This window comes from Ovis aries, chromosome 6, assembly GCF_016772045.2.
Source record: "Ovis aries strain OAR_USU_Benz2616 breed Rambouillet chromosome 6, ARS-UI_Ramb_v3.0, whole genome shotgun sequence".
NCBI classification, from domain to species: domain Eukaryota; kingdom Metazoa; phylum Chordata; class Mammalia; order Artiodactyla; family Bovidae; genus Ovis; species Ovis aries.
Window position 1 is genome coordinate 68,302,577 of NC_056059.1, and position 26,962 is coordinate 68,329,538.

Sequence of the window (26,962 nt, forward strand, 5' to 3'; positions counted from 1 at the left end):
CCCCCGGAGCTGTTCCGCTGGCTGGCCGAGAGACCTGTTTTTTTCCCCGGAGTCAGGTCGAAGGGCCCCGGCTCCTTCGCTTTGGCGTTGGCGGTGGCGCTGGGCACCTGGCACTCAGAAAAGCCCCGGGGCCCGGCGGGCGGCGCCGGGTGCCGCGGAGCGGAGGCGGCGGCGGGCCCCACCCTCGCCAGGGCCGGGCGTGCGGGCTGGCTGGTGCCGGGGGCGTGGACGCAGGTTCGGGAGGACGCGGCAGCTGGCCCGGGACCTAGGGGCTGCGGCCATGACCTCGCCATGGAGAGAGGTGCTCCTGGAGAGCCTCCTGGGTAAGCCGAGGCCGCCTGCCGCGCATTTGCCCGTCGGTCCCCCTTGCCCTGCCGGGAACCACGATGCTCGGCGGGCTTGGCTGAGCCCCGGGAGGAAGGAAAGCAAGCTCGGTGCCCGGGATAGAGATGCTTATTGTCCCCTGTCACCTTCTGCTGCTGAAGGAATTTTAAAAAGAGAGAAAGGCCCTAGATTGAGGTTCCGAGGATCCGGCGCTCCCCCGTCTTCCTGAGCTCCTATGCCACCCTGGTGTTGCGCCCAACGGGCACGACTTCACCTGTCGCCCTCGAACCGCGAGGCTGGTACCAAGCCCGAGTTCCCTCACCAATGACCTTTAACTGAATAAATTTTGGTACCGAGCTTTGGCTTCCCAAGTGGCTCAATGGTAAAGAATCCGCCTGCCAATGCAGGGGACTCCACTCCTGGGTCAGGAAGACCCCTTGGAGGAGGAAATGGCACCTTTCAGAAGGGGGCTCCGTTCCCCCCTCCCTCGGTGCCCTGGCTGTAACACTCAGGGCCGTGTCTGCTGCTGGGGTTGGCCCGGCACGAGTGGGCTTGGGTGGTGGTCGCACATTGTGAGCATTTGGCCAAATACATCCGACGTGGGACCCGAGTCCCGTCGTGTGTTCCCTTAGCAGCTTTGCAAAAAGTACCAGGAACAACTATTGTTGTTGATATTGTCTGAGTTGTGTGGTTGAAATCAGAACTCCCAGACAAACGTTTGGGAGATTGGTAGTTCACAATGAAAGGAAGGGGTGCCTTCCTAAGAACTGGGTTTTCTGGGCGGGGAGGTTCATTATTTGGCCCAGTCTGTATCTCACAAGTACAAGATGTAAAAAGAATTATGCCCTCAGTAGGTACCTAGGGGGCTAGGTACTCTGTGTACTTGATCTTTTTTAATCCTGATAACTCTATGGGGTGGTTAGAAGTACTGTTTTCAGTGATTAAGAATAGTTTGGAACTGGATTTCTTGGTTTTCAGTTCACTGCTACTTGCTACTTTTGTGACCTTAGGCAGTTACTTAACTTTCAGGATCTCCAGAGTTTTTGTTGTTTGATTTTGCATTTGTAAAGGAGGAGTAGAAATAGTGTTAGTTTCCTAGGACACAGGTTGTCTGAGGAGTCAGAAAGAAGATCCCTGTGAATACTTAGAGCCTCACATGTGTTAAATGTCCATTGGTTAATTATCATCATTGTAGAAGATAACAAGGTCAGCAGATGTGAAAGTAACTTCAGGTCTGAACTTTCCACTACCCCACACTGCCTCCTAAGGCTTAGGTTTAAAATAGGCTACTCACAAGAAAAGGATTATTTCCTAACTAACCTGACTTTCTGTAGTCTGGAGTGGGAGGAAGGAGTTCTATTGTTTTTTGCTGTTTTTGATTTTCACCATATTTCTCATTAAAGAAAGGTCAACTTAGTTGAGGAAATTTTTTCAGGGTCCTGACGGGAAACAAGATTAAACCTGGATGGCTGAGATGAAGAGCCTTTAATAAAGGGACTGCCACCTTACAGGGCTTCCCTGGTGGCTCAGATAGTTAAGAATCTGCCTACAATGAAGGAGACCTGGGTTTGATCCCTGATTTGGGAAGATCTCCTGGAGAAGGGAATGGCTACCCACTGCAGTATTCTTGCCTGGAGAACTCCACAGACAGAGGAACCTGGTGGACTACAGCCCATTGAGTTGCAAAGAGTGAGGCACCACTGAGCTACTTTCACTTTACCTACCTATATGAACCTAGACGGCATATTAAAAAGCAGAGACATTACTTTGTCAACAAAGGTCTGTCTAGTCAAGGCTATGGTTTTTCCAGTAGTCATGTATGGATGTGAAAGTTGGACTATAAGTAAAGCTGAGCATCGAAAAACTGATGCTTTTGAATTGTGGTGTTAGAGAAGACTCTTGAGAGTCTCTTGGACTGCAAGCAGATCCAACCAGTCCATCCTAGAGGAGATCAGTCCTGGGTGTTCTTTGGAAGGACTGATGTTGAAGCTGAAACTCCAGTACTTTGGCCACCTCATGCAAAGAGTTGACTCATTGGAAAAGATCCTGATGCTGAGAAAGATTGAGGGCAGGAGGAGAAGGGGACAACAGAGGATGAGATTGTAGGATGGCATCACCAACTCAATGGACATGAGTTTGGGTGAACTCCGGGAACTGGTGATGGACAGGGAAGCCTGGTGTGCTGTGGTTCTTGGGGTTTCAAAGAGTTGGACATGACTGAGTGGCTGAACTGAACTGAAATGATGAATGAGGTTAAAGGGACAAACAGGGGATATTGAGGGACTGAAAATAGCTGGAAGCCATTCTCATCCTGGGCCTGAGAAGGGGATGGAATTCTCTTATTGGAACCCAGTTAAGGCCAGAGTCATGAAGGAGGGCAGCCAGCCAGAGCAGCTGTAGTAGTAGTAGTAGTTGTTGTTTAGCTGTTAAGTCGTGTTCGGCTCTTTGCAACCCCATGGACGGTAACCCGCCAGGCTCCTCTGTCCATGGGATTCTCCAGGCAAGAATACTGGAGTGGGTAGCCATTCCATTCTGCAGGGGATCTTCCCAACCCAGGGATTAAACCCTGCATGTGTCCCCTGCATTGGCAGGTTGAGTCACCAGGAAAGTAGTCCAGCTGTAGCGGACGGAGGGAAGGGCTGTTGTCTGAAACGGTGACAAAGTTACACTTTCTCTTTCTTAAAAACTGTTTTTTCCCTTTTTCCCCTCCTAGGATATGTTTCTTGGTCTCTCTGCCATGACCTGAGCCCAATGATCTATTACTTTCCCCTGCAAACACTAGGACTCACTGGGTTGGAAGGTTTTGCCGTAGCATTTCTTTCTCCATTATTCCTCACAATTACTCCTGTCTGGAAACTGGTTAATAAGAAGTGGATGCTAGCCTTGCTGCGGATAATTACTGTTGGTAAGATTTAAAAGTGATTCCTTATATTTCTTTTTTTTAGTTAAAAATCCAGGGGAAATATGTAGACTGTTCTTTGAATGCTAAATGATTAAGTAAAAAATAAAAGATGTCTCTTTCTCTTACTACTGCCTTCAAGAGTTTTAGTAGAATTGTAAGTCTAGACCAAGAGTCAGCATATTTACATTTTTAACTTTTCTGTCAGATTGGAAAATTTTAAGGGCCCCTGAACTGAAGAGGAGAAAGATACCTTGGAGATGTGAAAGTGTTAAATATGTTTTTGTTCTTTTTTCCAACTATGATACAAAACTCAGAAGTCATTAAAAAGTTGTTAAATGATAATGCATAAAAATATGGAAATTATGCATGATGAACATTGTAGTAAGCAAAGGTAATCAATAAATTAGGAAAAATATTGCAACTCTTCTAGTCAAAGGACTAATTTCACTAATATATGGAGTTTTTATAAATCAGTAATAAAAGGACCAATAACTCAATAGAAGAGAAAGCAAAGGATGTGATCAGTTTACTGGAAAGGAAATATAATTTGTTCTTTAAACGATACTAAAGGGTGTAGAATACAAATCATATATATATTTATAGATAGTTTCTCATATCAGATTGATAAAGAACAAACTTAGATAACATTATTGTAAGCATGGGAAAACAGGCACTCATGCATTGCTGGTGGGAATGTAAATTTGAACAGCTTCTGCAAAGGATAATTTAACAGTGTTTATCAAAATTACAACTCCGTGTTTTTCACTCAGCAATTCCACTTCTGGGCATATATCCTATAGATAAACTTACGTATGTGTCAAATGATAAAAATAAAAGGTTATTTAATCACTGTAGCAATATTTATAATAACAGTGTCAGAAATAATCTAAATGTCATCCATACGGGATAGGTTAGGTTAAATAAATTTTGGTTATGAAACTGGGAGTACTATAGAATACTATGCAGCTATACTAAAGAATGAGAACATTTATGTAAGGAAATGGAACGTTCTCCAATAGTAAGTGAGAAAAAAAGAAGCACTAAACAGTATGTTCAGAATGCTAACATTTGTGTAAAATAGGCTAGATGAAATATATTTAGTAATTAATTGAACATGCATTAAATAGGTCCAAAGTATTTTAAAACACACTGATATTTTTGTTGCTTCTAAGGTGAAAAATTTGATATTGAGACAGATATGAAGATGAAACTTTGCACTGTATACCTTTCACAGTGTTTGAATTCTGGATTTCAATATGTTATATTGCCAAAACCCAGTAATTAAAAAATATACACTTACTATCACAAAGACTTGAGGTTATTATATTAATAAATATTGAGAGACCTTGGAAAAGTACTAGTGGTAAAAAAAAGTAAGAATGTGAGGTCATGGAGAAAAAGTTTCTAAAACAAAAATACCAGACTCCAGTCTGGTTGAATCTGTAGCTGAAAAGTACTGCCTGTCTTGCCCTTTTGCTATAACACAGTTGGTTTCTCTGAGTTTTCCAAGTGGCATTTGTTCATGAACCAATAGGTTTCTCTGAGTTTTCCAAGTGGCATTTGTTCATGAACCAACCATGCTGTGTGTATTTCCTCTGTCTAGGAACAGTGACTGAAATCACTAGGAAATTCACCTTCCATTTTTCTGTGCATCAGTCCCTGAAGAAGGCAGAACATGGTTAGTGAGTGTAGCAAGCTCTGTGGTTACCCACAAAGATCTGAAGCCCTAAAGAGCAGTGGGAAAGACCACTGGAAAATGCATCCTTTTAAAAGATGGTGTCTGTAGGAATGAAAAGAAATATCAAATGATCATGAAATTTTCAGCTCCAGAAATAATAAAGATGAAACTTCCTACTTCCAGAGTATATATAGTAACTGAGTTAAACTATCCTTGGCTTACAGAATTCTTTTATGACGATGGCCTCATTACACTCCATGGTTGGCTTTATGGGGCGGATCTATCTCATCAGTGCGCTTTTTTGTTGCCTTTGCTCAGTGCTGCCTGTGGCAGCTTTACCTATAGAGCCACTCACCATACAGTTTCTGGGACAGTTTTTTGTTTTCAGTCTAGTTCTGGCCCAGTAACTTCTGGAGGCTGTAATGTAATAGGAAACAACTGGAGAGTATGATGTTTGAGCTACTTCTTGTTGTTCCCCTTTCATCTCCTTTCTCCCTGAAAACCCATTACTTGAGTAAAGAGTAGAATTGTATTTGAGAAAGAGGAGTGGGTAGGAAGGTGACTCAGATGTGGGTTAGGAAAGTGACTTCAGGATGAAGAAACCAGTTTGTGTCGGATGCTCTTCCAGGTGTCCATTGAGTTTGATGATGCTCAAGAGAGGCTGAAGTAAGTCATGCTTTGCCTTAAAACTCCCTTTTCAGGTATCTTTTTTGGGGGGGACTTCAGATACTTCCTAAGAAGATGAAACAACGTTGTTTTTCGCAGAGTCTGAAGGGATTCTTACACAACTACAAAGATGATCTGAGTGTTACATGCTGTCTCACTGCCTTTCCTTCAGATATTTTAGGTTAATCAGTACATAGTTAGCTATTAAACCATTAACTAGTTCATACTGTTGGGTTGGTCAAAAAGTTCATTTGGGTTTTCTTTAATGAAAAATCCAAATGAACTTTTTGACCAGCCCAATACAATTAATTTAGATTAGTTTTGATCTTAATTACTTCGACTCACTAAAATAGCCCTGATTAAAAAGATAGACAATATTAAGTGTTGACAAGAATATGAAGAAACTGAAATCCTTACACATTGCTGATGGGAATGTAAAATGGTGCAGTTGGTTTGGAAAACAGTTTGGCAGTTCCTCAGAATATTAAACATAGTTGTCATATGATCCAACAACTCCACCCCTTGGAGTTAGACCCAAGAAAAATGGAAACATTCACATAAGACCTGGTACATAAATGTTAGTAGCAATATTATTCATAATACCCCAAAAGTGGAAACAATCCAAATGCCCATCAATGGGATGAATGAATAGACAAAAAGCAGTGTATCCATGCAATAGAATATTATTTAGCCATAAAAAGGATTGAAGCCCTGACATATGCTACAACATAGATGAACTTTTTAAAAAAAGTTTTTTATTTAAGTTTAGTTGGTTTACAATACAGTGTTCATTTCAGGTATAGTTGTGCAACTTTGTAAACATATTAAGAACCACTGACATGGGGATGATCCAGAGAGATGATATGGGGTGGGAGGTGGGAGGGGGGTCCAGGATTGGGAACTCATGTACACCCGTGGCGGATTCATGTCAATGTATGGCAAAACCAATACAGTATTGTAAAGTAAAATAAAGTAAAAATAAAAATTAAAAAAAAAAGAACCACTGAGTCTTAACACAGTGAATTTTATGGTATGAATAATACTGCAATAAAAATGTTCAAAAAAATTTATACACACACATAATTATACATTAACTCTATCTTCCTGAGGGTAAACATGGTATTAGACACAACAGTTATCAAAGGCAGATCATTAACTAGTAGGGCATGCTTGCCAGAAATGTTTAGCTCTCCTTAAAATTTGTTTGTAGGTAGCATCGCCTCCTTTCAGGCTCCAAATGCCAAACTTCGGCTCATGATCCTTGCACTTGGTCTGTCTTCGTCACTGGTGGTGCATGCTGTGACGTGGTGGACAGGAAGAGGCTTGCAAAGGTATAGTTTGCATCTTGTGCCTATAGGCAAACAAGTGTGGTCAGTTACCAAAGGGAAGTTGGGACCGGGCACTCCAAGTTACAGTTTTTAGCTTTCAGAAAGGCCTTGTCAAAGTCTCATTTTTTTTCCTTTTCACAAAACCAGGATGTGAGTATTTGTCATTACTCTCAATAATGCTGTGAGAATGGAGAAATTATAATGAGTTGCCTAGGTAACGGGCTATATAAAGGTTAAGTTGTGTAGATTACCAACAAGACTACCTCATATATTCCTTTTGTGACACTGTGAAATTCACAATGGAAGGAGTACTTTGAAACCACTCACAAAAAAGTTGTTAAAAATATTTCTGTACTTACAGGTACTTCAGAATCTGGGGATTCATTTTAGGACAGATTCTTCTTCTTGTTCTCCGCATTTGGTACACGTCACTAAACCCAGTCTGGACTTATCAGATGTCCAACAGAGTGATACTGACATTAAGTACTATTGCCACACTTGATCGTATTTACACAGGTAAGCATAGGCCCAGTTTATTTAGGGGTTTTTCTCTCTTGCACAGTTTGTTTACCTTTCTTATCTGAATGGCACACATCTTGGAAAGATAAAACGAGTCTTTCTGCACTCTGTCTCCATGTCTGCTTTTTCTCCCTCTGCAAGAGTAGCTGACCTCGGAAGTGGACTATTATCTGAGCAGAAGGCACCTTTTCCTTGGCAGCACAGAGGGTGACAGTAACCGTTCGTCTCTGGCTCGTCTCATTGTGGAGTGGGAAAGTAGACCCAGGCCTCACGTTCCCTGCTGGCTTTCAGCTCTGTCTTCTCCTCTTTCCCTCTGAACAGGGCTTTCCAGGACGAGATCCGTTCAGCCCTCTGCCTCCACACTGACCCCAGCCCATCTGTAACACTCTGAAAAGTTATTTGTTAGCAAGGGCCTTGAGAACTGCATCAGTTCAGTTCAGTCGCTCAGTTGTGTCCAACTCTTTGCAACCCCATGGACTGCAGCACTCCAGGCTTCCCTGTCCATCACCACCTCCCGGAGCTTGCTCAAACTCATGTCTAACGAATCAGTGATGCCATCCAACCATCTCATCCTCTGTTGTCCCCTTCTCCTCTTGCCTTTAATCTTTCCCAGTATCAGGGTCTTTTCCAATGAGTTGGCTCTTCGCATCAGGTGGCCAAAGTATTGGAGCTTCAGTTTCAGTCCTTCCTATGAATATTCAGGACTGATTTCCTTTAGGATTGACTGGTTTGATCTCCTTGCAGTCTAAGGGAGTCGAGTCTCCTCCAACACTGAGAACTGCATGAATTTGTTCTTTTTTTTCTCTTGGTTTGTGTTTTGCTTTTGCTCCACTCCCCCCACCCACCCCGCCCTACCCTTAAGTCTGAAGGTATTTAAACTCCAAATCTAAAATGTAAAAAGAAAGGAAATCCTGAACATTCATGTGCTTACAGGCTAAGTTGCTTCTATCAAGTCCTACTCTGTGCACCCTTATGGACTGTAGCCCACCAGGCTCCTCTGTCTGTGGGATTCTCCAGAATACTGGAGTGGGTTGCTGTGCCGTCCTCCAGGGGATCTAACTGACCCAGGGATCGAACCCTTGTCTCTTATATTTCCTGCATTGGCAGGCAGGTTCTTTACCACTAGCTCCATGGATATTCATACCACATTTTGAATCACCTGTCCGGAGCTTACAAGCAAACTTGCACGTTTGCATTACTCGCTATCTCCAGACTTCTGAAGAAAAGGAAGAAATGTTGCTAGATTTTACTTAACTTGCTCCTGGCTTTGTGTAACTCTCAATGAGTCACTATACTTCTGTAAATACAAGGAGAAATCTCACAGGTTAATGAAAGTTTAGAGAGTTTGGCTCACCATGAACAGAGTTTGTTTAACTCCTCCAATTTTGGTAAGAAATTGGGGTGGTGAGAAGAGGGGAACATCATGCATGTAAATTGATCAAGAGACATTGATGTTGATTAGAACATTTAGAACTCAGTTCTCACGCCCTAATATATGTTTTGTATTTTATAAAATGCTCACATGTGAAGTAGAAACTCAGGCAGCAAACTTCACAGGGACAGCCTGATAAAAGATCTGGATTCAGGGTATCCCTTACATTTCTGGACTTTACATTTCTGGAGTTCTCTTCTTTCTCGCTTCTGTTTTAAATCTTTGTGACCCAGTTGTTAGTCCCTTCCTATTTTTGCCTTGTGCCCCATTTACAAAGTTCAACTCCTTTCCAGCTTTCCCAGGATATCTCATCATCCCTGGCAACGTTTTTTGGGGTAGTTTTATTGAAGATTTGCTGCGCCTTGTGGGGAGAGTCACACACCATAGTGTGTAGCAGTGTTGTTACTCGGGAAAGTCAGCTTAAGCTGCTCTTTTCCAAAGACTGTCTCCTTGGCCTTCGGGCCCTTGGTCACCATCTGTCTTCAGCACCCTCTCCCTCACCCCATAGCTCTCAGCTCTGCTCGTCCTCCCCCTCACTCCTTGCTGGGCAGAATGGCTTTCTTCCTGCCTATGAAATCATGCTTTCATTCCCACAGGCAGACTCTCAGGTTTCTTTCTGTCCTGAAGTAGGCTTCCCAGTGTCATGAAGCACCTGCCCAGCAGTCTCTCTGTTCCTATAAAGGCATTCTCTTGCCAGCATTTTCTGCAGTTGGTACATTTCTGTATGTGAAGTCACTAATGCAACAAACAGACTTCACTGTTAAAACAGTCCTAGGAAGTATAGTAGAGTAAAGCACACAGATACTGGCTAGGCTCTCTCTGCCAGCTATGTGATCTTGGATTTGTTTTCTCTGGGCCTCTCAGTTTTTCAATCCATGAAATGGGGTTAGTAATAGAGCCTACCTCGTAAAGTTGCTGTGAAGATTAAATGAGTTTATGTGAGGGGCTGGCCACAGTAACTGCTTAGTCGATGCACTGTTAAGACTCTGGGGGCTCAGAGGGTTAGATGAGGACCTTGTTCTTTTTGGGGAGAAACAGCCTGGTATACTGGGAATGTTCCATTCCAGGTGGACTGCATTTGCTCCCTGAACTTACCTTTCACTTTTTATACATATAGTTTAGCTCATAGCTGTTTGTTTCACATGAAGTACATACCTTTCTGCATTTTCAGTTGTCAGATTCCAAAATGATTTATTCTCCTGAAATCCTGATCTAGCCTCCCACTGCCTGCCTCCCGGCATGTTCTACTTGTTATGGGGTCTCACCTTCCCCTCTAAGTAAGCTCCTTGAAGCCACGTACAATTTCCTACTTGTTTAAAGTCGGCTAATATAGAGGGTAAATTTCTGTGTAACTGACCCTTTTCTGTTTTTCATTCTAGATGGTGCCTGCTATAAACCTCAGCAGAAGAAGAATGGTAAGGCAGCCAAGGCAGTGGTTTCTGGTCTGAACTGGTTGTTGGCAGGCGCTGCCTGTGGCAGCCTCATGTTCCTCACCCACTGGATTTTTGGAGAGGTGTCTCTTGTCTCCAGATGGGCAGTGAGTGGACACCCCCATCCAGGGCCAGATCCGAACCCATTTGGGTGAGTTTGGGTTTGGAAGCAATCCAGAAATTGACTGGTATGGTTGAACACCTTGCTCCTCTGTGTGAGCAGCTAGACAAGCATGACGTCACTGTGTACTCTGGAGATGAAGGCACTTGAGGGCTGTTTGCCCCTGTGCTGAGGGAATGCTGGGAGGTCACAGGGACGATTGAGGACTGTGTGTGGCCAGGTGAGTGGCCCCTCTGGACTGGGAGCATGGGAAGGGAAGGGCTCTTTGTTTGCAGATGCATCCCAAGCCCCTGGGACAGAGCCTGGCACACAGTAGGTCCTCATCAACGTTTGTCATTGACTTGGAGATAGACAGTGATCAACCGTGTCCTCTCAGGCCTTTGCTGTCTTCTGAACACCCAGGGCCATCCTTCACCTTAGAGGGTGGGAGCAGGCAGGAGAGCGGCCGAGAGCCTCACTCCAGAGCCAGAGGGCCTGTTTCAGATTCTTTGTCCTACGTGGGCGGCTGTGTCTAATATCCAGCAGGTTACTCTTTTCCCTAGTGCTCTTTTCCCCAGTGTCCTCCTCTGTGAAATGGGGATAATTATAGCATTTACTTTGGGCTTCCCTGGTGGCTCAGACAGTAAAGAATCTACTTGCAATGATGTAATCCCTGGGTTAGGGTGATCCCCTGGAGAAGGCAATGGCAACCCACTCCAGTACTCTTGCCTGGAAAATCCCATGGACGGAGGAGCCTGGTAGGCTGCAGTCCATGGGGTCACTAAGAGGTGGACACGACTGAGCGACTTCACTTTCACTTTTCACTTCCATGCATTGGAGAAGGAAATGGCAACCCACTCCAGTGTTCTTGCCTGGAGAATCCCAGGGACGGGGGTAACCCCAGTGGGCTGCCGTCTCTGGGGTCACACAGAGTTGGACATGGCTGAAGCGACTTAGCAGCAGCAGCAGTATATGTAAAAATCTTCAAACAGTTCCTGCTAACTAGTAAGCACTCTATGTTTTTTAGTTTATTTATACTATAGCTACTTCTTTGAGTGCCATGCTGTAATTTCCCACTAAAGTTTAGTTAAATTCTTTTTTTAATATTATTTTTATATATTTATTATTAAAATTTATTTGGTTGCACTGGGTCTTTGTTGCAGCATCTGGGATCTTTAGTTGTGACGTGCAAACTCTTAGTTCCAGCATGTGGAATCTAGTTCCCTCACCAGGGATTGAAACTGGGCTCCCTACACTGGGAACGTGGAGTCTTAGGGAACGTGGACCACCAGGGAAGTTCTGCTTAGTTCTTTTTTTCCCTCCCCATCTCCTACACGTTTTTGCCAAAGTAGTTAAAGAATGAAATAGTTTGTGGTTATTTTCAAAGACACACAATTTATAATTATTTATCAAACTCACCTCAGTCCTAGGAAGGCAGAAACTATTGATAACTATTGAGGTTGAGAAAAAAATGAAAAGAAGTACACTAAATAGAAACTATTCCCAGTGACTTTTTCTTTTTTACTTTAGAGTCATTTAAAATCTCCCATAGCCAATATGAACTATAATGGTCTGAGAAAGCTCCGTTACTTTGTTTACATTGACCATGAAAGACTGCAGATGTCATTTATGACGAGTCAGAGGTGCTCTTATGTCAGTGTTCTGAATGTTACATTGTTTCCCAGAGGACTTTCGTGATACTCACCTTGTCTCTTGGATGTGCCTAGAGGTAGAAGATACATTTCCCTTTTATACTTGGGGTAATGGAATAGTAACAGCATCAGATATCCTATAACATGTCATTTTTTTTTTTTTTTAAACAGAGGTGCAGTTCTGCTGGGCTTGGCAAGTGGATTGATGCTCTCGCCTTGTTCATGGTTTCCGGGTTCCGGTTTAATCTGGTGGATTACAGGTGTGTGGTTTCTCTGTAGAAATGCTTGGTTGTCCGATTTACTCACAGGTACATGCCCCTGGGGTGGAAGGAGACGACCATACAAGCCTGTGCCAGTGTGGGTGGGACAGTCTCACGAGCGGCAGCCCCTAGAACTCGGATGTCACCACGGTTACCAGGGGTTACAGGCTCCAGGTTCTTGCTTCCTCCTCCTCATTTTCCCACTCCTCCTTAGGGGTCTTACCTGCCTGATGATGCTGACATCCTCTCCCCCGTCTCCTAGATAACTTATCTGGGTACAGATGTCTGTAGCAGTTTTATTGACGGTCTGAGGAGATGGAGGGTTGGACATGCCATGTGGCCAAACCTCTTCTTCTGTCTTGCTTCTCTGATTTTCAGGAATGGACTTGTTTGGGATGTCACAGTGAAGTTCAATTTCCCTTTCTTTTGTGTGGGTAACCAGTTTCACCCCTCACTCCTCTGTTCAGCCTTGGGAGAGTCCACGTTTGCTTATTCAAAAGCCTGTACCTTTGCTGCCCAGTCACGTCCTTTAGGATTACAGACTGTTGGTGAAGACTATCATATTTCCAGAACCATCTACTTATCTTTTTTTAAAGGTTTTTTGGTGTGGACCATTTTAAAAATCTTTATTGAATTTGTTACAATGTTGCTTCTGTTTGTTTTGCTTTTTTGGCCCCAAGGCCTGTGGGATCTTAGCTCCCCACCCAGGGATCGAACCCTCACCCTGTGCATGGGAAGGTGAAGTCCTAACCACTGGATGGCCAGGGAAGTCCCCGATCTACTTATTTTAATGATTGTGACTGTTTTGTTACTGTGACTCAATTATGCCACTCTTTTCCCTTCCTCTTAAAAGGTGGGAATGGTTAGAGTCAATTTTAGTGTTAAGTTAAAAATATATATATATCCACCAATAGAATTTCCCAAATGTGAAGAGACAGGAACTTTATCTTGATGCCAATTAAATTAGTAAAATCAAAGTTCTATTTTAAAATATGTCCTAAATGCATTGATAGGACCCCGGGGTACTATACAGAATGCTTATGGTTTTATTCTATGAGGAACTTGGTCAATTGAAAATGAACATGTTGGTTATTATAAATATCATTGGAATATTCAATTACTATGAATTCTGCTTGTTGTCTCCAGTTCAGTCACTCAGTTGTGTCCGAATCTGTGATCCCATGAATTGCAGCACACCAGGCCTTCCTGTCCATCACCAACTCCCGGAGTCCACCCAGACCCATGTCCATCAAGTTGATGGTGCCATCCAGCCATCTTATCCTCTGTCATCCCCTTCTCCTCCTGCCCTCAATCTTTCCCAGCATCAGGGTCTTTTCCAATGTGTCAACTCTTTGCATCAGGTGACCAAAGTGTTGGAGTTTCAGCTTCAACATCAGTCCTTCCAGTGAACACCCAGAACTGAACTCCTTTAGGATGGACTGGTTGGATCTCCTTGCAAGGGACTCTCAAGAGTCTTCTCCAACACCACAGTTCAAAAGCATCAATTCTTTGGTGCACACCTTTCTTTATAGTCCAACTCTCACATCCATACATGACCACTGGAAAAATCATAGTCTTGACTAGACCGACCTTTGTTGGCAAAGTAATGTCTCTGCTTTTGAATGTGCTATCTAGGTTGGTCATAACTTTCCTTCCAAGGAGTAAGCGTCTTAATTTCATGGCTGCAATCACCATCTGCAGTGATTTTGGAGCCCAGAAAAATAAAGTCTGACACTGTTTCCACTGTTTCCCCATCTACTTCCCATGAAGTGATGGTACCAGATGCCATGATCTTGGTTTTCTGAATGTTGAGCTTTAAGCCAACTTTTTCACTCTACTCTTTCACTTTCATCAAGAGGCTCTTTAGTTCTTCTTCACTTTCTGCCATAAGGGTGGTGTCATCTGCACATCTGACGTTATTGATATTTCTCCTCGCAATCTTGATTCCAGCTTGTGCTTCCTCCAGCTCAGCGTTTCTCATGATGTACTCTGCATAGAAGTTAAATAAGCAGGGTGACAATATACAGCCTTGATGTACTTATTTCCTATTTGGAACCAGTCTGTTGTTCCAGGTTTCTCAAGAGGCAGATCAGGTGGTCTGGTATTCCCATCTCTTGAATAATTTTCCACAGTTTATTGTGATCCACACAGTCAAAGGCTTTGGCATAGTCAATAAAGCAGAAATAGATGTTTTTCTGGAATTCTCTTGCTTTTTCCATGATCCAGCAGATGTTGGCAATTTGATCTCTGGTTGCTCTGCCTTTCCTAAAACCAGCTTGAACATCTGGAAGTTCACGGTTCACGTATTGCTGAAGCCTGGCTTGGAGAATTTAAAGCATTACTTTACTAGCATGTGAGATGAGTGCAATTGTGTGGTAGTTTGAGCATTCTTTGGCATTGCCTTTCTTTGGGATTGGAATGAAAACTGACCTTTTCCAGTCCTGTGGCCACTGCTGAGTTTTCCAAATTTGCTGGCATATTGAGTGTAGCACTTTCACAGCGTCATCTTTCAGGATTTGAAATAGCTCAACTGGAATTCCATCACCTCCACTAGCTTTGTTCATAGTGATGCTTCCTAAGGCCCACTTGACTTCACATTCCAGGATGTCTGGCTCTAGGTGAGTGATCACACCATCGTGATTATCTGGGTCATGAAGATCTTTTTTGTACATTTCTTCTGTGTATTCTTGCCACCTCTTCTTAATATCTTCTGCTTCTGTTAGGTCCATACCATTTCTGTCCTTCATTGAGCCCATCTTTGCATGAAATATTCCCTTAGTATCTCTAATTTTCTTGAAGAGATCTCTAGTCTTTCCCATTCTATTGTTTTCCTCTATTTCTTTGCATTGATCGCTGAGGAAGGCTTTCTTATCTCTCCTTGCTATTCTTTGGAACTCTGCATTCACATGGGTATATCTTTTCTTTTCTCCTTTGCTTTTCGCTTCCCGTCTTTTCACAGCTATTTGTAAGGCCTCCTCAGACAGACATTTTGCTTTTTTGCATTTCTTTTTCCTGGGAATGGTCTTGATTCCTGTCTCCTGTACAATGTCACGAACCTTCATCCATAGTTCATCAGGCACTCTGTTTATCAGATCTAGTCCCTTAAATCTATTTCTCACTTCCACTATATAATCATAAGGGATTTGATTTAGGTCATACCTCAATGGTCTAGTGGTTTTCTCCACTTCTTATTTGGGGAGGACTCAGACGCAAACAAAGAGAGAGGCAATGGCACCCCACTCCAGTACTCTTGCCTGGAAAATCCCATGGATGGAGGAGCCTGGCAGGCTGCAGTCCATGGGGTCGGGAAGAGTTGGACACGACTGAACGACTTCACTTTCACTTTTCACTTTCATGCATTGGAGAAGGAAATGGCAACCCACTCCAGTGTTCTTGCCTGGAGAATCCCAGGGACGGGGGAGCCTGGTGGGCTGCTGTCTATGGGTCGCACAGAGTCGGACACAACTGAAGCGACTTAGCAGCAGCAGCAGCAGCCTCAAACAAAACACTAGTTAAGCTACATGGTTAAGAGAAACAGGCAAAGTAACAGTGTATCATATGCTCCCACTGGTGTACAAAAAGGGAGGAAAATGCACACGTGTGCCTTTTTCTTCCCGTGCACAGACTGTCTCCAGGAGGATGGCAAAGAAAATGCTAACATTGGTTGCCTTCACTAAGGGGAACTCATAGGGGACCAGGGGAACTCTTTTTCACCTTTCAGATTTTTTGGTTTTGAATTTATAACTGTAAAAATACAATTTTAGTGGATTGAAAAATATGTAGCTTGTTTAAAAATAGAAATAAATTAAAAATGAAAGCGATCACTGTCAAGGGTAATTTTTTTTTTTTTATTTTGTCAAGGGTAATTTGAAGAGAGATTTTCTTTCTCTTCTTTATAGTAAGACAGATGCAACGTCATAGATTAAAATATCTAATTAGGACTCATTTTTTAGAAAAACCGTCATTGTAAGCTGGTAAACTTGGAGCTTCCCTGGTTGCTCAGCTGGTAAAGAATCTGCCAGCAATGTGGGAGATCTGGGTTCGATTCCTGGGTTGGGAAGATCCCCTGGAGAAGGGAAAGGTTACCCACTCCAGTTTCTGGCCTGGAGAATTCCATGGACTGCATAGTCCATGGAGTTGCAAAGAGCTGGACACTACTGAGTGACTTTCATTTTCGCTTAAATTGGTAAACAGAAAAACTCCCCCTCCCTAATAATCAAATAGGGCTTCCCTGGTGGCTCAGGGGTTAAAAGCGTCTGCCTGCAATATGGGAGACCTGGGTTCGATCCGTGGGTCGGGAAGATCCCCTGGAGAAGGAAATGGCAACCCGCTCCAGTATTCTTGCCTGGAGAATCCTGTGGACAGAGGAGCCTGGTGCGCTACAGTCCACAGGGTCGCAAAGAGTCAGACATGACTGAGCAACTTCACTGCACTAATAATCAAATAAATGAAAATCAAAATATGCTATAAATTTCATCATTAATTTGGTAAAACTTTTTAGAAAGAAATGCTTTTGGCTGCATTTCTGGAGGAAGTGAGAACTTCAGAAAACTCTCAGGAAAGCACCACAAGTATTGACTCTTTAAAATGCTTTTGTCTGCTGACGCGGTAGTTGTACTTCTAAGAATCTTTTTAAGAATTATTTTAAGGAAATAATCAGAGATGTAGTGAGAGATTAATTGACAAAGAAAGATGTTCCTCACAGTGTTGAAAGCTTTCTAAATGGCCATCAGCAGGAAAATGATTGTTTATTTTTTGTTGTATATTTATCCAGTGGAAGAGTATATATACATAAACATGCTTTAGAAGAAAAATATTAATGACATGAAAAAAATGTTCCTGATATAATGTCCCACAAACAGCAGAATATAATCCTTACTATGTGGCTTGATTCATTTTTTTACGTAAAAATACTTCTGTATATATACAGAAAATGACATAGGGGAAATATATAGGCGTATTAGCTGGGATCATCTTATCTCAGTCCTGGGTGATCCTTAATTGCTTCTTTACAGTTCTGCATTCTTCAATTTCTTTCAGTGAATAGGCTTTACATTTGTTTATTTCAAATTTAAAAAGTTGTTATTAAGATAACCATGTTAAAAATTTGAAGGCCTGACTATGGAAATAAAATCTGTGGGTTGTAGCGGGCCCTGCAGTCTGGTTCTCATATTCATCCGAGTGCTGTTCTTTTTGAAGTGGGGAAGGACAGTCACATGGCACTGTGATGGTGCAGGTGGAGCTTGCTGCTGGATGAGAGCCACGGGGTGCTAAGAAGCGGGCTGGATCCTCTTCCTGGAATTCTTGCCCCAAGCAGTCAGAGGCTGCTGTAGATGTCCTTAAAGGGTGGGTCTCTATCATGTATAATGTTGACGGAGATGTCCAATGTCTAGAAAATATCATATTCTGTGCAAAGGCATTATATTGATGGCTCCAGTAATGGAGTGCTGTGCTGCCATCTCAAAGCCGATTTCATAGAAATATGGAGAAAGGTCATATTCCTTCAGATCTGGCTCAGTGAATTAGCAAACATTTACTAAGTGCCTCCAATGGACCAGGCAGATTCCACAGCCCCCCAGCACCTCAGAGGCTGATGTGTGTATGAATGTACTGCCTGCAGAACTATAAAGCAGTGAGTCCAGGAATGCAATCTCAGTCACGGCTTCTTTTAGGACTGTGAGATTGAGAAGGTCAGTTTATGTATTGTGGGTTGACAGGCAGCATTTAAATGGATGGATCCTGCTTTAAAAAAGTTCTTAACAAAAATTTCAGAAACTACCCTGACTTTACCTGTTTTCTAATGTCCTAGATTTGGCTGGTTAAATTAAATTAACATATTCTTGGTATTTCAGATAATTTCTTTTTTTTTCAGTTTTTGCTATACGAATTTTAACACAACCTAACAATGCCTTCTTCTCTTCCACTGCTCCTCTCAAAGACCTAGCACTGGACTGAGATTTTCTGGATCCACAGTCCACCTCCAGCTGTGCAAGTAACTAGCTGCATGACCTTAAGCAAAGCATATTAACCTTGCCAAGACCTTAGTTTCTCATCAGTCTAGAAATTGAACCAGCATGCCCCCTGAGGTCCCTTCTGGCTCTAAATAGTCATAAAGTGGTCATCCTATAAGCTTATTATTCTTTTCTTTTCTTTTTTTTTTAAAGAAAATGGAAGAGGCTATTACTGCTTTCCTGTCTGATTAGTTTTCTTTCTCTCTCTCACAAACAGGAGCGACCTCGGCAGCAGGACTCCTTTACCTGCCCACGTGGGCAGCCGCTGTGTCTGGCTGTGTGCTTGCTCTCTTCACGGCATCCATGTGGCCTCAAGTGCTTGGACACCTTATTAGCTCAGGCTCAAGCCCTGGAAAAGCCATGACCACGGCCATGATATTTTATATTCTAGAAGTATTTTTCTGTGCCTGGTGCACAGCTTTTAAATTTGTCCCAGGAGGTGTGTATGCTCGAGAAAGATCTGATGTGCTTTTGGGTAAGTACATTTGAAAGGTCTGGATTCAAGTCACTACTCAAACATTCCTTTCAGGACTGACTGGGATATGTACTTTACACGACTGAGTAGAATAAATAGGATGATTTTGCCTTTCTTATTGAAATAGACTCTTTTGGTTAAAAAAAAAAAACAAACTAGAGGAATGTCTAAATTACTATTTAAAAAAGAAATTTCTTGGGACCATCCAAGTGGTTCAATGGTTAAGACTCCCTGCTTCTACTTCAGGGGGTGCAGATTCAATCCCTGGTTGGGTAACTAAGATCCCACATGCTGTGTGGCTTTTAAAACATGTAAGTTAAAAAAAGAAAAAAATTTCTTAGTTCATTGATGACTTTCAGTAATATTTATTACTGCAAAGGCCCTGGAAGTAAATTTGTTGTGTAGTCGCTGAGTCATGTCTCACTCTTTTGCAAACCCATGGACTGTAGTCCTCTACCCATGGGATTCTCTAGGCAAGAATACTGATATAAATTGCCATTTCCTTCTCCAGGGGATCTTCCAGGCCCAGCAATTGAGCCCAAGTCTCTTGCTTGGCAGATGACTTCTTTACCACTGAGCCACCTGGGAAGCCGTTGGAAATAAATAGCTGTGAAAAAAACAAGTTTAAACCATAACAAGGTGTAAAAGAGGTCCATGAAACACTGTATTATATGATATGTAAGGAAAAAATATGAGCATGGTGGTCACATTGCTATTTTGATGGTAGGCTTGTAAAAATGTACATAGGAAGTATGTTTTTTTGGTTCTCCTGAATTTTATATGGTTTTTATTTACCCTCTTTTTACCAATAAAATAGATTTTGCATATGTGAATCTTAGTGTAAATGATAAATGATAAGTGAAATGTAAATGATAAAATCATAGAGTACATATCTTCCATTTCAATGATTATGACCTTACATACCAAAATTAAAATTTCATAGGCTTACCTCAGTTTAATATTTTAGAAATTGTCTTCTGGCAGTAATGAAATTACTGATGTGTACCAAGCAGACACAGATCAAATGTTGCCTGTCATTTTAGTTTTAAGTAAAACATGTCCAATGCCTCCAAGATGAAATCTTTGAAAAATTGAGGAGATAAAACACATTTTAATAAGGAATTCACTGGTGGCTTAGATGGTAAAGAATCTTCCCTCAATGCCAGAGACCTGGGTTCGATCCCTGGGTCAGGAAGATAAACCCTGGAAAAGGAAATGGCAACCAACTCCAGTATTCTTGCCTGGAGAATTCCATGGACAGAGGAGCCTGGTAGGCTACAGTCCACGGGCTGTCCAACAAACAGCTGGACATGACCGAGCAACTAACACTCAGTTCTTGTCTGTTCACACATTTTTCTACTTGTTCATTTATTCATTAAAAAATTATTGTGCAGCTACTGTGGTCCAGGCCTAGGGCTAGGTACCGGAGACTTGAGAGACAGAATCCTGCCCACCTGGAGCTTCTGTGTTGTGGGGGGACAGCACACCTCACATTAGACAAATACTTAGGGAGTTATGCTGGCGTGGATGCCACGCAGAAGTCTGGGCTTCTACTTGCGTTCGTCTGTCAGTCCCCCTTGTGCCCATGGAATATATCCAACCACTCTGTGCATTTGCACATAAACTTTTCTTCTCTGTGAACTAGACATCTGCCAGGACAGGACGGTTTGGAAGAGGTATTTTTCAATTATGCGAAATATTTTAAAGCAGTGTTTGAGGATTTGCTATTTCTGGTAGATATCAAAGCTACGACCCAGTCAGAGACATACATGGCTGCATTTCCTCCGCGATAGTCTTGGCTTTGCGAACTTTGTGTTTCTTCTGATTTCTTTCAGGTGTGTGTATTCTGTCCTGCTCTATCTTCCTGTCCAATGCCCTGCTTTTTTTCTTACTCCAGCTTGCTTGGGGGTCTGCCATGTGGAGCAATGGAACAAAAGTAAGAGCCATTCTAAGCGTACATTTCTTTCTGTAGAATGTTATGAGCGACAGGCATTTTGAGTTCCTTCTCACTACTTATGGAATTGCAGAAATTGTGCTTTATTACAGCTTCAAATAACTAAGAATTCTTCTTAGTAATAGTGACATTATTTTGATAAGGCCACAGGAACTGAGGAACATTGGTAAAGTTCAGAGTAGCTTTGAATAACCATTGTAAAGAATCTGTATTAGATCAGAAACTAGTTATAAATGTATTGTCTAGGTTTCTCCTGCTGTTTCCTACTAATTGCACATAACTTTCTTTTTAGCCTTCCACCTAAGCATCTTTTACCTGACATTCCCTAATTTATATATTGCTCAATTACACCTGTTTCTAATTCTCATTATATACAGTGTTAGAAGTATGCAGACTTCACGTGCAAGCTACATAGAAATGCATCCCAGCTGAGCTCGTCTTTCTTGGCCCAGTGTGAGCTCCAGTGTGCATCCTCTGCTTGGACACACAATCCAGGCCATGAATGCTGCCATATTAAGAACCTCTTCTTGTTATTAATACTCTTCATATTAAGTAACCTCTTCTTGTGCTCCTCAACTTGGAGCATATGGTCCCTTTGGTGGAGAAGACCAAGTCCCTGAGGCAGTCCAGAAGATTACTTTCTTTTTGTCCCACCCGTCCCTGGATGATCAATAGTCAGTGACCAACACTACAACCAACCTAACAACTAAAAAATACTCAGGAAATTGTAAGAAGCCCCTTATCAAGCAAAGATTGGGGTCTTTTAGTGTACAGCTTAATTTCTAGAACCCTTCCTGATTTCTTATGATTATCCTAATAATTAAAAGTAATATTGGAGTAATTGCTTAGGTACTGAGATAACTCAGTAACTGAATTTTCAGGATATATCCATTTAAATGGAATTTAGGCTCCTGGAATTTGCTACTGGAAGTAGTTTTGGATCAAAATGTAATATATTCATCTTTCTTTTTTGACAGGGACTGTGATGCTAATTATTGGGCTGAATATGCTATTGGGTCCGAAGAAAAGCGTTGATTTTCATTTTCAAACAAAAAACAGTCCTAAAGCGCTTTTCAGAGAGAGTGAAAAATACGTGAAACTTTGTGAGTATAGTTTTATTTTTAAAAGCATTTTATTATAAATATAAATTTTCAAACATGTGAGATTAAAAAGTATAATGAACCCAAATGTACCCTTTAACCCAGTTCCAACAATTATTAACATTTTGCCCATGTTGTTCATACCTTTTTTTAATGAAATACTTTAAAAGAGATCTCTGATTATTGAATCATTTCAACCACAAATACTCTGTGTTAGTTTTGTTTTACTTCTAACGTAGATTTAACTAGGATTTCCAGAATATTTGTTGAAATCGTTGAGACTATTTATTTTGTTTCTTGTTCTCCTTTTTTTGGAAATTAAATATGTTAGTGTTTGGAATACTGATGAGCAGAAACAAATATCAAATTAGTTTACTATTCAGTCAGATTCATCTCAGAATATACTAGATTAAATAAAAATGTTGATTGAATGTGTAACATTTGCAGATAGTGTCTTAGCACACACCCATCCATACTCAGTCATGTCTCTTTGCGACCCCATGGACTGTAACCTGCTAGGTTCCTCTGTCTACAGGATTTCCCAGGCAAGAATACTGGAGTGGGTGGCCATACCCTCCTCCAGGTATCTTCCCGACGCGGGGATTGAACCAGCGTCCCCTGCGTTTCCTGTGTCTTCTGCAATGCAGGTGGATTCTTTATTGCTGAGCCACCAGAGAAGCCCCAGTGTACTGTATTGTTGTTGCTTAGTCGCTAAGTCATGGTTGACTTTGTGATCCCATGGACTGCAGTGCTCCAGGCTTCTCTGTCCTCCACTATCTCCCAGGGTTGGCTCAAACTCGTGTCCATTGAGTCGGTGATACTATCCAACCATCTTATCCCGTGTCACCCCCTTCTCCTCCTGCTCTCAACTTTTCCCAGCATCAGGGTTTTTTTTTTTTTTTTTTTCCAATGAATCAGCTGTTTGTATCAGCTTCTTTGGAGATGCAGTTTCAGCATCTGTCCTTCCAATGAATATTCAGGGTTGATTTCTTTTAGAATTGACTGGTTTGATCTCCTTGCAGTCCAAGGGACTTTTAAAAGTCTTCTCTAGCACCATTAGTTTGAAAGCATCAATTCTTTGGCATTCAGCCTTGGATTCTAAAAGTTTTAATATAAGAAATATTTGGGCTTGATTCTGCAGGGTGTTTTTGCAGTGGTTCTTGCTCATGGAGAATTATTTTCTTGTATATATTTATGATTTTATTGTATTTATTTATTTATTTTCATGGTTCTTGGAATGTTTTTAGCAAAGCTACTTTTATGTCTTAGAGTTTTTTTTTTAATTTTAATTTTTACTTTATTTTACTTTACAATACTGTATTGGTTTTGCCATACATTGACATGAATCCACCACGGGTGTACATGTGATCCCAAACATGAACCCCCTCCCACCTCCCCCCCCAGAACATCCCTCTGGGTCATCCCCGTGCACCAGCCCCAAGCATGCTGTATCCTGCATCAGTCATACACTGGCGATTCGAGTCTTACATGATAGTATACATGTTTCAATGCCATTCTCCCAAATCATCCCACACTCTCCCTCTCCCTCTCCCTCTGAGTCCAAAAGTCTGCTATACATATCTGTGTCTTTTTTGCTGTCTTGCATACAGGGTCATCATTGCCATCTTTCTAAATTCCATATATATGTGTTAGTATACTGTATTGGTGTTTTTCTTTCTGGCTTACTTCACTCTGTATAATCGGCTCCAGTTTCATCCATCTCATCAGAACTGATTCAAATGAATTCTTTTTAATGGCTGAGTAATACTCCATTGTGTATATGTACCACAGCTTTCTTATCCATTCATCTGCTGATGGACATCTAGGTTGTTTCCATGTCCTGGCTATTATAAACAGTGCTGCGATGAACATTGGGGTACATGTGTCTCTTTCAACTCTGGTTTCCTCGGTGTGTATGCCCAGCAGTGGGATTGCTGGGTCATAAGGCAGTTCTATTTGCAATTTTTTAAGGAATCTCCACACTGTTCTCCATAGTGGCTGTATTAGTTTGCATTCCCACCAACAGTGTAGGAGGGTTCCCTTTCTCCACACCCTCTCCAGCATTTATTGCTTGCAGATTTTTGGATTGCAGACATTCTGACTGGTGTGAAGTGGTACCTCATTGTGGTTTTGATTTGCATTTCTCTAATAATGAGTGATGTTGAGCATCTTTTCATGTGTTTGTTAGCCATCCGTATGTCTTCTTTGGAGAAATGTCTATTTAGTTCTTTGGCCCATTTTTTGATTGGGTCGTTTATTTTTCTGGAATTGAGTTGCATAAGTTGCTTGTATATTTTTGAGATTAGTTGTTTGTCAGTTGTTTCATTTGCTATTATTTTCTCCCACTCAGAAGGCTGTCTTTTCACCTTGCTTATATTTTCCTTTGTTGTGCAGAAGCTTTTAATTTTAACTAGATCCCATTTGTTTATTTTTGCTTTTATTTCCAGAATTCTGGGAGGTGGATCATAGAGGATCCTGCTGTGATTTATGTCAGAGAGTGTTTTGCCTATGTTCTCCTCTAGGAGTTTTATAGTTTCTGGTCTTACATTTAGATCTTTAATCCATTTTGAGTTTATTTTTGTGTGCGGTGTTAGAAAGTGATCTAGTTTCATTCTTTTACAAGTGGTTGACCAGTTTTCCCAGCACCACTTGTTAAAGAGATTGTCTTTACTCCATTGTATAGTCTTGCCTCCTTTGTCAAAGATAAGGTGTCCATGATGTCTGAGTTTAAAGTATGGGTTATATATGCATGTCAAACATGAAAATTAACCCAAGAAATAGATATTTCCCCTTAACATAAAATCCATGGCTAATAAATTCAATAATTTCATTAAAACTATTGAAATTAAGCTTCAGTTCAGTTCAGTCGCTCAGTCGTGTCCGACTCTTCGAAACCCCATGAATCGCAGCACGCCAGGCCTCCCTGTCCATCACCGTTTCTGTTAAACAATTATTTTTTGTTTTCTGTTCAGTTTTGTGGCTGCTTGTTGGTGTGGGATTGTTGGGATTAGGACTACGGCATAAAACCTATGAGAAGAAATTGGGCAAAGGGGTAAGTAATTAAAAGTTTTGAGATAGAATTTTAAATGATGCCTATGTATATGCAGGCATTTGTACACTTCACTATTATGAGTGAACCCTAGACCTGGGTCTGAGGACTTCAGGGCTCTGGATGCCACATTCTTAACCTTTAGGCTGGGCTTCCCCATTGTCTCAGTGGTAACAAATCCTCCTGCAATGCAGGAGACAAGTATTCAGTCCCTGGGTTGGGAAGATCCTCTGGAGAAGGAAATGACAATGCACTCCAGTATTCTCGCCTGGATAATACCATGGACAGAGGAACCTGCTGGTTATAATCCATGGAGTCACAAAGAGTTGGATACAACTGAGCGACTAATCAGCAACAAAAACAGCAACAGCGAACCATTAGATCACAGGCTGATAACACAGTGGAACTAATTTATGAAGTTAGGTTCCTGGGACAGGATAGACCCGTATATCAGAGTTAAATTCATCATGATTTGTTATATAAAGTTATTTTTGTCATTCAATGACTTAACATATCCAAACTATGAGATAAAAAACTATTTTATAGTGGGCTTCTTTGTACTGTTTGGTACATATTTCTGAAGGCAACATACATGATTCTTTAAGGAAAATCTTAAAGATAATTCTAGATTTTGTGGATTATGCTTGGCATTGATGGGTCATAGTTTTCTCATTTCTTCCTTTCCTCTCTTGTCTATAGTTTAATGTTTTGTTTCCCTTTTCTCTTGTAGGCAGGTGGGCAGAAGCAAGAGTAAGTCATTGCAATGTGATGCTTTCCAACTGCTCTGATTAAAAGTTTGATATGTTTCATAATGGAGTTAGAATTATAGTTTGGCAAAAACAGCATTTGAGGGTTAACTTTGAATTTTAGCAATCTGAATTATCAGGCAAATTTTCCCATCAATTAAAAAGCTATAGTGAGGATGAAGCCCATGCTCCTTTTATTTAGCTTTGTATGTCCAGCACCTCACAGAGTACTTGGTACATACTCAGAACTCAGTAACTATTCCTTAAAAAGTAAATAGTTCATTACATGGTCTCTTTCTTTTGCCTTTCAATTGTTAATTTTATTATTGTAACAAGATGTCAATTAGAAGAAGATCCTCAATGTCAGCAAGGGGTTCTTTTAAAAAGGAATCATTTCATTTAGATTTAATACCTGTTTTTTTTATTAGTTCATTCATTGATTAATTCATGTGATACATGAATGTTATTTGATAAATGCTTATTGGATGTCTCTTGTGTGCCTGGTATCAGGGATATAGAGGTAAACTAGTTGGACAAGATTCCTGCCCTCATGGTAATATAAACTCATGGAGTTTACAGTCTAATTGGGGAGAAAGACGGTATTCAGAGGAAGGAGTAAATAAAGACGATCACTTTAGATCAGGTGGCTCTGAAGCATGTAAGATGATGGAGTAGAGAGTAACTGGTCTGGGTGGTTAGAGAAGGCTGCTCTGAGGACGTGACGTTTGAGTTGAGATGCAAGAGCTAGGAGTAATGGATTCAGGTAGAAGGAACACAAGAAAAGAATGGAAAGGAAACAGACTTGGAGTGTTTGAAGGGCATCAGAGTGGGCAGTGTGGCTGAATCTTGGCAAAGGGAAGCCGAAGATGAGGATGGGGGCACAAGTGAGATCACATCATAGGGCCTATAGAGCACAGGGAGGAATTCTGATCTTAGTTTTCTCGCAGTGGAAGCCGCCAGAATATTTCAAGCATTCATGCAAAGAGATATGATATGATATGATATGCTATGATATGATATGATATGATATACATGCATATGTGTGTGTGTGTGTGCACGTGTGCTAAGTCAATTCAGTTGTGTCAGACTCTTTGTGACCCTGTAGACTATAGTCCACCAGGCTCCCGTGTCCATGGCATTCTCCTGGCAAGAATGCTGGAGTGTTGCTATGCCCGCCTCCAGGGACTCTTCCTGACCCAGCATCTCTGACATCTCCTGCATTGGTAGGCAGGTTTCTTTACCACTGGCGCCACCTTGCTGCTGCTGCTGCTGCTGAGTCGCGTCAGTCGTGTCCGACTCTGTGCGACCCCACAGACGGCAGCCTACTAGGCTCTCC

General features: G+C 41.7%; 1 protein-coding gene across 9 annotated transcripts in view; it reads left to right on the forward strand.

The window, feature by feature from the left end:
• Nucleotides 1-26,962, forward strand: part of CWH43 (cell wall biogenesis 43 C-terminal homolog) — a 100,334-nt gene that overhangs the window by 16,366 nt on the left and 57,006 nt on the right. For 8 of the 9 annotated variants that reach the window (XR_009601039.1, XR_009601040.1, XR_009601038.1 and 5 more), the window contains exons 1-9: nucleotides 225-323; nucleotides 3,038-3,229; nucleotides 6,781-6,901; nucleotides 7,260-7,414; nucleotides 10,229-10,430; nucleotides 12,203-12,291; nucleotides 18,520-18,777; nucleotides 21,709-21,834; nucleotides 24,804-24,883. Coding sequence is in view for 4 of the 9 variants with exons in the window: in XM_060417096.1 (XP_060273079.1) it covers nucleotides 281-323; nucleotides 3,038-3,229; nucleotides 6,781-6,901; nucleotides 7,260-7,414; nucleotides 10,229-10,430; nucleotides 12,203-12,291; nucleotides 18,520-18,777; nucleotides 21,709-21,834; nucleotides 24,804-24,883 (1,266 nt within the window). In the remaining 5 variants the exon portion in view is untranslated. Of the gene's footprint in view, nucleotides 1-224; nucleotides 324-3,037; nucleotides 3,230-6,780; nucleotides 6,902-7,259; nucleotides 7,415-10,228; nucleotides 10,431-12,202; nucleotides 12,292-18,519; nucleotides 18,778-21,708; nucleotides 21,835-24,803; nucleotides 24,884-26,962 lie in introns of those variants that run through there. The other variant, XM_042251406.2, reaches the window with a different exon arrangement.